Source organism: Columba livia, chromosome 7, assembly GCF_036013475.1.
Source record: "Columba livia isolate bColLiv1 breed racing homer chromosome 7, bColLiv1.pat.W.v2, whole genome shotgun sequence".
Lineage (NCBI taxonomy): Eukaryota > Metazoa > Chordata > Aves > Columbiformes > Columbidae > Columba > Columba livia.
The window spans coordinates 36488548-36499435 of NC_088608.1; the positions used below are offsets into that span (position 1 = coordinate 36488548).

The 10888-nt window shown below is 56.0% G+C and overlaps 1 protein-coding gene across 2 annotated transcripts; it reads left to right on the forward strand.

Annotated features, from left to right (window-relative positions):
• Positions 1-520: 520 nt before the first annotated feature.
• LSS (lanosterol synthase) lies at positions 521-10478 on the forward strand. 2 transcript variants are annotated; one of them, XM_065069397.1, is made up of 23 exons: positions 521-1065; positions 1145-1328; positions 1403-1541; positions 1627-1735; positions 2139-2260; positions 2582-2678; positions 2984-3119; positions 3343-3451; positions 3779-3897; positions 4343-4440; positions 4576-4603; positions 5216-5272; positions 5976-6047; positions 6161-6211; positions 6360-6509; positions 6861-6957; positions 7112-7217; positions 7468-7533; positions 8504-8584; positions 8878-9048; positions 9181-9259; positions 9465-9665; positions 10235-10478. In XM_065069397.1, the coding sequence occupies exons 1-22, from the start codon at positions 575-577 to the stop codon at positions 9648-9650; spliced, it is 2748 nt and encodes a 915-aa protein (XP_064925469.1). In that variant the 5' UTR covers positions 521-574; the 3' UTR covers positions 9651-9665; positions 10235-10478. The 2 variants fall into 2 exon arrangements, with proteins under 2 accessions (XP_064925469.1, XP_064925468.1); XM_065069396.1 differs by having other exon boundaries at positions 522-1065; positions 9465-10478.
• Positions 10479-10888: the final 410 nt, after the last annotated feature.

Sequence of the window (10888 nt, forward strand, 5' to 3'; positions counted from 1 at the left end):
TTTTATCCCTTTTATCCCTGGGTCCCCTGGCAGTGCACAGCCATGGAGGTGGTCCCTGCCTCCAGGGCCTTAGAGTTAAGGTTTAGTTTTGATCACAAGTATTTATGGCCATGACTTTGGGCTTTTGTACTGAGCTTTCCACTGGCGTAGCTTGATCCGCTGTCCCCTTTGCCATAGGAGGGAAGCTGGGTTGTTCTGAAAGGTGACAGGGAGAAATTTATCTACCGCATTTAAACAAGTACATATTGAATTCCCACCCAGCCCTTCCAACACACAACAGCAGCAAGTAAAGCATCTCTGGCTCCTGTGCTTCCTTCCCAGAGCAGGTTTTATGTGTTATAAGCACAGTGCATTGCCTTGGAGGGACAGGGATGGTAAAAAGATGATGTCTGCAGATGTGGAAAGGAAAGGAAAGAAAGGGAAAGGAAAAGGGAAAGGAAAAGGGAAAGGAAAAGGGAAAGGAAAAGGGAAAGGAAAAGGGAAAGGGAAGGAAAAGGGAAAGGGAAAAGAGGAAGGGAAAGGGAGGAGGAAAGGAAAGGTGAATGTGCACTTTAAGTCCGTGGGCAGCTCCAGAATGCAGCTGCAGGGTTCCAGCCCGTGTCGGGAGGGTTTGCCAGCCGGGCATCTTTCTGTCCCACAAAATCCCATTCGCAGCCCAGCTCAGGTCTGCTCGCTTCTGCCAGTGGTGCAGACCCCGGTGTCCGTCTGTCCCCGAGGGGCTCCCTGGCTCGTCCCGCCGCCCCCCAGACAAGAGGCTGGTGTCGCTGCGACTGGCCGGGTGACAACCCTGCGAGAACCCCTGTATAACCCAGGACGGGCACTGTCCTCCGGAGCAGCCCGGGTGGTGGCCGAGGCGGGGCCGCTCCGCCCGGGGCCCGTCCCCTCACCCGCTACCGGCACCGGCCCGGGGAGGCGGAGCGGGGGCGGGGCTGCCGGCCCCATTGGCTGCCGCCCGTGGGGCGATGTCGGCCCAGGGCGGCGCGGCTGCGGCTCCGGTCCTTGTCCCGGTCCCCGTCCCGGTCCCAGCCCGGCGGTGATGGAGACGGCGACGGCGGCGAACGGCGGGTGAGTTCGGGCGCGGCGTTCGGGACCGGCGGGGCGGAGCGGGGTGGCGGCCGCTGCTAACGGTGCCCGTGTGCTGCAGGCCGGTGCGGCGGCGCGGCGGCCCGTGGCGTTCGGCGGCGGCCACGGCGCTGCCCGACTGGCGGCTGCGCTGCGAGGGCGGCCGGCAGCGCTGGCGCTACCTCGGCGACGGGGACGATGGCGAGGCGGGCGGCGAGCGGCGGGCGCAGACGGCGCTGGAGCAGCACAGCCTCGGGCTGGACACGGTGCGGGCCGGGCAGGGAACGGGCGGCGGGGCCGCGCCGAGGGGCGCCCCGGCTGAGGCGCTGTCTCCCCGCAGGGCGAGACGCTGCGGCCCTCGGCGGCGGCCGGCACGGCCCGGGAGGCTGCCCGCAAGGGAATGCGGTTCTACGCCGCCTTGCAGGCTGAGGACGGGCACTGGGCAGGTGACTACGGCGGGCCGCTCTTCCTCCTGCCAGGTAGGTCTTTGTGGGTGCCCTCCCCGAGAGGGGTGAGTGCGTTGCGTTCGGCTTCCTACAAGAGCCGGCATGTCTGATCTTCCAGGTCTCCTCATCACATGCCACACTGCCAAGATCCAGCTGCCCGAGGGGGTTCGGAAAGAGATGGTGCGCTACCTGCGCTCTGTGCAGCTCCCGGATGGAGGCTGGGGCTTGTGAGTAGCAAAGATGCCGCTTTTAGTGATGGTACCTCTAAGGCCCAGCACTTGGAGCTGCTGCCAAATCTCTGCCTAGGCTTAGGGAGTGGGACACAGCAACTGTGTTATCTCTGGAATGTTGGACTTGCATGTGTACCACTCCAGGGACACCTTTTGTCACAGAGGTGGCTGGAGCATCAAGTCTGGCTGCATCTCTTCTGTGGCACTATATGCCAAAGCATCATGTGTAACAGGGTAGTGCAGAGCAGTGTTTCTCCCGGGGTTGGTTGGGTCTCCCCTTTTCCACAGTCACCCCTGGCATCTCACTTTGCCCCGACAAAGACAGACCATGCAGTAAGTTGTGTCTGGCTAATGCTGATAGCTGACTAATGGCTGTGCTGTGTCTGTATGCACGTGACAGGCATGTGGAAGACAAATCGACTGTGTTTGGCACAGCACTCAACTACGTAGCCCTGAGGATCTTGGGCCTGGGACCAGACGACCCTGACGTTGTGCGGGCTCGCGTCAACCTGCACAGCAAAGGTCAGCTCCGCTGTGCCCAGCACAGCAGCTGTGGGGCTGGTATGCTGGTGAGAGAGATCTGGCAAGACCTGGAACATGGGGGGTGCCAGGTAGTGAAGGAGCTGTTGCTCTTGGTTGCCTTTGATGGCACCTGCATTTTCAAATAATGATGGGAAAGTGTGTTATGTTTTTGTACCATTGCCTGCTTGCCCTTTTTGGGACACATGTCCCAGCCCGAATGGCGTGCTCCCAAACACAGGAGAAGTGGACCCTGCGATGGGGAAGCGAGCAGGGAGCTGGCATGATTGCATTAACCCTGAAAGCTGATATCTCTGTCTGCAGGAGGTGCTGTGGGAATCCCTTCCTGGGGGAAGTTTTGGCTGGCTGTCTTGAACGTTTACAGCTGGGAAGGAATGAACACGCTTCTCCCAGAGATGTGGTATGTGCTGTCCTCAATGTGGAGGTGGGAGGTATTGTCGGTCCTGCCACCAGCCTCATCCAGAGCTGTCCCAGGCACTGGTGTTTGCTGGGATGACTCCAGCTATGGCCTGGAACTGGGGGGCTCCGGCTGCTTGTCAGCTGGGAGACCGGCAGCAAGGCCAGCTGGTGGGTGGATTGCAGCAGCAGGCCTGGTTAGGGAAAGGCAGGCCCTGCTCCGGGCATCCCTCTGTCAGCACGTCATCTCTCCATGCTGCCCTTTGCCTTCCTTGTTCCTCACAGTAGCACCTTCTCTGTTGCAAACAGGCTGCTTCCTACATGGTTCCCAGCCCACCCGTCCCGGCTCTGGTGTCACTGCCGCCAGGTTTACCTCCCCATGAGCTACTGTTACGCCATGCGTCTGTCAGCAGAAGAGGACGAGCTCATACAGAGCTTACGGCAGGTAAGGAGCTGACCCTCTTGGGGCTCCCCAGTGAGGAGACATGGCTCCCTGACCACCTGCTGTGCCAGCCATGTCCTTGTGGCCAGGTTCTGGCTTGTGAAGTGGCAGCTCTAATACCCGCAGTCTCTTTGTGCAAGCAGCAGAGCCACCTTCCAGCAGTAAGCTGCCTCTGCGTGCTTGCTTTGAGCTTGCCAGGCTGATGCCCTTTGTTGTCTTGTGCCAGGAGCTGTACGTGCAAGACTACGCCAGCATAGACTGGCCAGCCCAGAGGAACAATGTGGCTGCCAGTGATGTGTACACCCCGCACAGCTGGCTGCTGGACATTGCTTATGGTGAGTGTGGTGTTGACTGGGGCAGGAGACCCCTTGACCTATGAGCTGGTGGTGGTGGAACTGAAGCTGTCTTGCATCATGGGGGCTCTTTAAGGTCTACTGTGTGCACTGGAGCTGGGGTGGAGACATGGATTGTGTGATTCTTGGGCTTCTCCATCCCTGAGAGCAGCAGGGCCTTGTGCCCAGGTCCTCAGGCCACCCTGGAGCAGAGCAGTTCCCATGCTTGCGTCAACTGGTCATCATGTGAGCAGGTGCAGCCTGCCACAGCAAGTGAATCTGACCGCATGGGGTGGGTTTTTCATTGCATGTCCCTTTCTTCTCCTGTAGGCATCATGAATATGTACGAAGCCCACCACAGCACCCACCTGCGGCAGCGAGCCATCACAGAGCTGTATGACCACATCAAAGCTGATGACAGATTCACCAAGTGCATCAGCATTGGGCCGGTAGGACACTTACTGTCTGTCCTTTAAAAATCTTGCCCTTTGCTCTTTAGGGACCAGCTTCTGGGCCCCACGTCCTTTGCAATTGTGGCATGTAGCCATAATCACCAGATCTTGCTCAGGCACAACTCCTGCTGCTCCTAATACTCAAGAGCTTAATGCTAACAGGGCACAGAAGATGCAGAGGGCATGAGGACAGCTGTGGCCCTGGTGAGGGGTACTTTTCTTCGTGGTCCAGGAAAGTGATCTGAGAAGGAGGGGAAGCTCTAGAGTAATCTTATGGCACCTCTCCCACTAACTCAGCTATGCTGAGTGATGCCACAGGTGGGAACTGTCAGGATTAAGCTCAGGACCACCTCTAGACGGCTTTGTGCTGGGTGGGAGGGAAATAGGTCTCTGGGGCTGGAAGAAGCTTTATCCAGAGCAGTGACAGTGCTGCTTTTGGCAGATTTCCAAGACGATCAACATGCTTGTTCGCTGGTTTGTGGATGGGAAGAACTCCCCAGCTTTTCAGGAGCATGTTTCCAGGATCTCTGACTACCTCTGGTAAGGGCTGAGCATGGTGCACCCGGCACACCATAGGGCTGTGATTCCCGTGGAATGAGCACACTGTGGCTCCCAGCTGCTTCCTGGCACTTTTGCTGTGCCTGCACTGCAGCACTGTGCTCTCTCCTCCCACAGGCTGGGCCTCGACGGCATGAAGATGCAGGTGAAGTGCTGTAGGAGATCAGCTGTGACTGAGAAGGGACCCTGGCGTGCTGGGGCAGCCCATGGAATAATGGGATAGCTTGTTCACCTTGGGCCTGAGCTCCTGGCATCTCGTCTTTGGTGCTTAGTGGCCTTGTCTGTCTCACTGCCACTTCCCCTGGCTGTGCCAGGAGTGAGTAGTGTCCGTCCTGCTAGTTTGGCTCTCTGTGGCTGTGAGCTGAGGAAGCAGCTCTAGGCCTACATCTCCTTCATCCTCATGAGTACTGGGAGAAGGGATTGAGAAAGACTGATACTGCATGTGGACTGAGTTGTGCTTCTCTCATAGTCGTTGTGTCCCTCTGCTCCTCATTGCTACTCACCTCTCCTGTCTTGGCTGTGCACAGAGCAGGCTGAAGAGCTGCTCCTTTCCTATTCCCTTGCTGTCCCTGAGCTGCTGCATCTGTCCCCTCTATGCCAGCACATCAGCTGTGATGCTGAGCGACATAAAACTGAGACACAGGGTGGAGGGAGCTAGTGGGGGTAATGCAGGAGGGATGTGCTGTCCCGTAGACCCCACAGCTAGGTCAGGCTGCTGCCAGCACCTGCCCCTCACTGTCTGCTTTCTCTCTTCCAGGGCACGAACGGATCCCAGCTCTGGGATACTGCCTTTGCCATCCAAGCCTTCTTGGAGGTAATGCACCCCTCAGTGCTACATGCTACTTTAGGAAAATGGTCCCTCCTGGCACATGCCCAAATACAAGCAGCTCCTACTGTGCATCCCCTCAGACCTCTGCTGTGCCAATTCAGGTGTTGCATCATATGCCAGAGCCGGGCAAGCACCCGTCTTCTCAGAGCCCACCACAGCCGTGGTAGTCAGGGTGCCCAGCACAGCTGGTCCAGCCCCTCTTTGCCAGCTGCTTTTGAAGCAGGAGGCCACAGCACCGGCTGAGTGGGTCAGGTTAGACTTCCTAATTGCTGCAGTTCTGTGTTAAAACCCCAGCCCTTCCTCCCTGTTCCACTTGCCCCCAGAGTGTTGCCACTTGCCAGGGACAGTGTGCAGGTCTCCTGCCTTCCTGCATTGGGGCAGAGACAGCTATGGCAGGCATTCTTTTTGGAGAGTAGTGTGATTGCCCTGATAAGCCCCTAACCTGATCATGCAAATGTCTCTCTCAGTGATGCCAGTAACAGTTGTTGGTTCAGTTCTCACTGTAGAGGTTTGTAATGGAAACAGTAAGCAAAGTATGGATGCAAACCTATAGAAAGGGCTATATGAAGGGCTGGGCTTTAATGATACTTAGATCAGCAGGTGAGCAAGGTCTCAGCACATCCTCTTATTCCTTAGGGGCACATTTGGTGGCCACAAGTCCTTGCTGACTGTGCACCTCTCTTTCTAGGCAGAAGCCCAGAAGATGCCTGAATTCACATCCTGCCTCCAAAACGCCCATGAGTTCCTCCGATTCACCCAGGTGAGCAGAGCCAGCTGGTGGTGTATCTCACGTGCTGGCCATGCAGACTTGGCTGCTTCTCAGAGTCCTGCTGGATGTGTCTGTCGCCTTCACTGCTTTTTTGTCTTCTGCAGATCCCAGAGAACCCACCTGACTACCAGAAATATTATCGCCACATGAACAAGGTACAATGTCTGGAACTGGTCTCTAAAGGACGCGTGAACAGAGCAGGGATTTGGGCAAAGGGGATGGGAATGAGAATCAGCACCTCCTGCCCTTACAAGAACAGAACAGGACAGGGGAAGGTGCTGAGCCCTTCTGACCCCTTTCCAGGGTGGCTTCCCCTTCAGCACCCGAGACTGTGGCTGGATCGTGGCAGACTGCACAGCGGAGGGGCTGAAGTCAGTCATGCTGCTGCAGGAGAAGTGCCCCTTCATAGCCAAGCTTGTCCCCCCGGAGCGCCTCTTTGATGCCGTGAATGTGGTAAGTGCTGCAAAAATTAGGGCCGAGGGAAATGTGGGCAGCTAAACTGAGCTCAAATAAGAGAAGTCAGGCTTGATGAGTTGTTAGATCTGGTAGTACTTAGCTAGTACAAGGCCCGTAGCCTGGTCTGGCAACACCATATTTACTGTGATACGGAGCTACATATGTGACGTAATGTGATGTGATGGTCCAAACTGGACCTGCTTGTCAATGTGATTTGGGACCTGGGTTGGCTGCCAAGCCCATGGACTTATGAGTCTGACTTTGTCCTCACACGTGTCTTGGGACCAGACTGGTGTGGTACTGCCTGTGTGCCGCTCCCAGCCTCTCTCTCTCTGCTTCTCTGGGCAGTTGCTGAGCATGAGGAACTCAGATGGAGGCTTTGCCACATATGAAACCAAGCGTGGAGGCCACTTACTGGAGCTGCTGAACCCCTCAGAGGTGTTTGGTAAGGGGAACTGAGCAGGGCTGGCCATCCTGTCCCCGGTGAAGGGACACAGTGGGATACGTGTGCCCTGGGCCACGGGGGACATTGGCAGCCTGTGGCTCGGGAGCTCCCCAGCACAGGGGTTGTTGCACTGATACACTTCCCCTGCTGGCAGGTGACATCATGATCGACTACACCTACGTGGAGTGCACGTCGGCTGTCATGCAGGCACTGAGACACTTCCACAAGGAGTTCCCTGAGCACAGAGCCCCAGAGATCAGGTGAGGCGCTGAGATGAGAGTTGCGTACGATCCCCTGCTTGCGTGCTGGCATGAGGCAGAAAAGCACCCAACTGGGGCACGATTTGACTCCGAGATCCTGAACAACGCAGCTGCCTGTCTGTGTGCTCTTGCCCCTTGAGACCTCTAATAATGGGACCCATCAAACCCTCAGAGGGACTGATGGATGCCCCTGATGGAGCAGCCATGGAGTCTGAGCTGCTTCTGAAACAAGTATCTTTTTCCTGAACAGGGAGACTCTGCAGAAGGGCCTGGACTTTTGTCGTAAGATGCAGCGAGCCGATGGGTCCTGGGAAGGGTAAGCAGTGTTCCCAGTGCCCAGTTTTTCCCTGGCTGCCCCAATGTGAGAGGGACCAGTGTGGGAAGGGGAAGGAAGGGCTGGTCCTTCTCTAGCTCCCGTGCTTTGCTCTCCTTTCCCTGTAACCCAGGCAGAACAGGTGATCCATGATACCTTGGGGCTCGAGTGGCTCCATCTCTTCTGGTCCCAGAGTGTCTGCTGATGCCTGATTGAACTGGGAGCAGGTGCTGGTGGGACTGGGTATGGTTGCACCACAGGGGAAGTGTTAAATAAGTTCCTTTTCCCCGGGTTTCCCGTAGCAGAGACTCAGGCATGGATTTCAGAAATTCTTCTTAAATAAGTAATTTATTTGCAAGATACAGTGCAGAGCAGCTTGAGCTGGGTGCCTTCTGAAGAGGTGCCCTTAGCCGAAAAAAGCTTGGGCAATTACGCCCCCACATCACTCTGGGCCAAGTGCAAAATCAGAGTCTGGGTTCTTCCTGTTCTTCATTGGATCTCTTCATTTTTGTCAGATGGGCCATCAAAGTCCTGACCTTCAGTTGCCATTTTGCACCTGCAGCTGGAGAAAAGCTTTTGGCAAACTAGAACGTTCTTCTGTTTTGTCATCTTTTAGATGCCGTTCTGTTCCTTATCTCCAGGGATGCAGCTCCCAGTTATCTTCTAGGTTGAAGACTCTCAGGCCTTTTTTTGTTGTAACAAGGCAGAAAGTTCAAAAGTTCACAGCTTGCAGAAGTTATGCTAAGCAAACGTACTTACACTAAGTGAATTTTATATAAGCAGCCTCCAAACAAGTTCCATAAAAAGCAGCGTACTAAATAATTCAATAAGCTAAGGCAGTCTGTTCGAGAACAGGAGGGCAGGCTGCAGCTCTGTGCCTGGCTCTGCTCTTGCTGTGAACATGGTCATGTCATAGCCTGCCTCTTTCTGGGGCCTTGCACCTCTGACTGAACCGCTCTCCCCTTCCTCCTAGGAGCTGGGGGGTTTGCTTCACTTACGGCACCTGGTTTGGTCTGGAGGCGTTTGCCTGTATGCAACACACATACCACGATGGGTGAGAAGGGGCCGTCTGGTTTCCCTGCCCCTACCTACCCCTTGGGCCAGGGAGAGACTCCGTGGCGGGGCTGGGTGGGTGCCCTGGCTGTGCATGGTCTCTCCTGCCCCAGGTGCTGCTCTTCCCAAATCCTGTGCCTGTGATACCACCAGGGCACTCGCTGCCTGAGCCTTGAACTCTCAGGGCAGCCCCGGCTGTGTGCAGCGCAGAGCACAGCGCCTGTTTAAAGCTGGGACACATGGGTGTGCAAGCGCTCCCTGACCCCAACCCTGTCTGATTTTCCACCCTTGCAGGGCTGCGTGCCGAGAGGTGGCCCAGGCCTGCCAGTTCCTCCTCTCCAAGCAGATGGCAGACGGCGGGTGGGGAGAGGACTTCGAGTCATGCGAGCAGCGCACGTATGTGCAGAGTGCCACATCGCAGATCCACAACACGTGTTGGGCCCTGCTGGGGCTCATGGCTGTCAGGTAGGAGCAGCCCTCACCTCCTCAGGCACCCTGAGACAGCATGGAGGTGGTTGAGTTCCCTAAGCACGTGGATGGAGATTTGTAGGCAGTTTGAATGAGTAAGAGTGCTTACATCTCCCTCGTGCTTTGCAGGTACCCTGATGTCGAAGTGCTGGAAAGAGGCGTCAAGTTGTTGATGGATAAGCAGCTGCCCAACGGGGACTGGCCTCAGGTACACCTTTCCTTTAGTATTTCCAAGGGGTTCCTTGGTGTTACAGATGTCGTGGTCATTGTGCAGCCATTGCAATGGTGTGCCTTCACTCGCCTGGAAGGGAAAACGTGTGGCTTTTGGTGGGGGACTTCAGGAAGGCAATGAGCTGGACACTCCGGGGTCCCTTGTCACCCCTACCATCTTCCTCTCTATCTCTCTCTCTCAGGAGAACATTTCTGGGGTGTTCAACAAGTCGTGTGCCATCAGTTACACTGCATACCGCAATGTCTTCCCCATCTGGACACTGGGGCGTTTCTGCCAGCTGCATCCCAACAGCCCCCTTGCTGGGAAACTACAATCTGGATCCTCGGCTGGGGTGGAGGAGACCGTGCAGGAGGCCGTGTCTGCCTGAACCCCGCCACAGCAGGTGCCACAGCCTCTGACTTGTCTTGGATGTCGGCTGCTGTGGGGTGTTTCCTGCATAGAATATGTCAGTGCTGATCTTAACACATGGACCACTGCCTCTGCCAGGGAGGAATGCTGCCATGGTGCTGCAGAGTCTCTGCTTTCTGTTGAATCTCTTCTAAAAATCCACTTTTAAAGGTTTTTCCCAGGTATATCCTCCCTGATGGGACAGGGAGTGAAGTGCCTTTGCAGACCACTTTAGTGATTTGAGAAAGCTGCCAAGCTGTGTTGTATTACACATCTAGACAGACTCTCTCTTGTCCTGAGCAGAGCAAGGCTGCTTTTCTCTTCCCCTCACACTGTCCAGCTTGGCTGTCTGCAGCACAAGGGTGAGATTTGGGGCCTCCCCTGTGCCCAGAATCATGACGAGGTGCACTGCACAATCCTGCTGTGCTCGGGGTGCCAGCGACTACATTTGAAGTGCTCTCTGCTCTGGAGCCAGTGCTGGGAGGGGAAGGGCACCTTTTCCCCCTCCACACACATGGGAAACACGAGTGCTTCACTCAGTTTTCATACCGTTCTGTCCCGCAGCTGGTGGCACCTGGCATCCCAGAGCCTCACAGGGGAAATCACCAGCATCATTCTCACTTAGAAAAATGGGAAACTGAAGCAGAAAGCACTGAGGTGGTGAGTGTTAGGGCACAGCCTGCGTCGCCTTCCCCAGCGGAGCAGCTGCTTCTCTTCAGGCTATGGCACAGCTGAGCATCCACATTCCAGTGTCAGAGGTGGAAGTTGCGTTGACTGGCAGGTTAATAAATTACTAATGGTGTTGCAAGTGGAACTTAACTGTGTGTTGATGTCCTCTGGTCTGCCCCAGTGTGTCCCAAGCAGAGGGGAGCTTGCACAGCAGCATCCTGTAACCCAGCTTGGGTCACCTGTCCCCAGTGGTACGGGCACCATCTCCACCAACAAGCAAGCCATGCGTGGAGCCTGCACCTGTTTTGTCCTCTTCCAGCGCCTTTGGCCCTAGAAAAATATAATCAACGAATCCCATCAGACCCCATAGACTTATGTGCATCCAGCTGGAGCGGCAAGTCTCAAACAAGTTTCAGAGTCAGCTGAGAGTTTATCATCCCCACAGTCACGGTTCCAACACAGGGCCCATCAGCGCTCTTAGAGGCAAAGAAGGTGCTAAATGTCTCCGCTTTGTCTGCATCCCTGCTTGTGAGGTGACCAACCTCATCA

What these genes read in the sequence shown, in the direction of transcription:
- LSS (XM_065069397.1), top strand. Translation starts at nt 575, where the DNA reads ATGCAGCTGCAGGGTTCCAGCCCGTGTCGGGAGGGTTTGCCAGCCGGG. An exon ending in AGTGCATCAGCATTGGGCCG is followed by an intron (nt 3,898 to 4,342) that starts GTAGGACACTTA and finishes TGCTTTTGGCAG; the next exon opens with ATTTCCAAGACGATCAACAT. An exon ending in CCAACGGGGACTGGCCTCAG is followed by an intron (nt 9,260 to 9,464) that starts GTACACCTTTCC and finishes TCTCTCTCTCAG; the next exon opens with GAGAACATTTCTGGGGTGTT.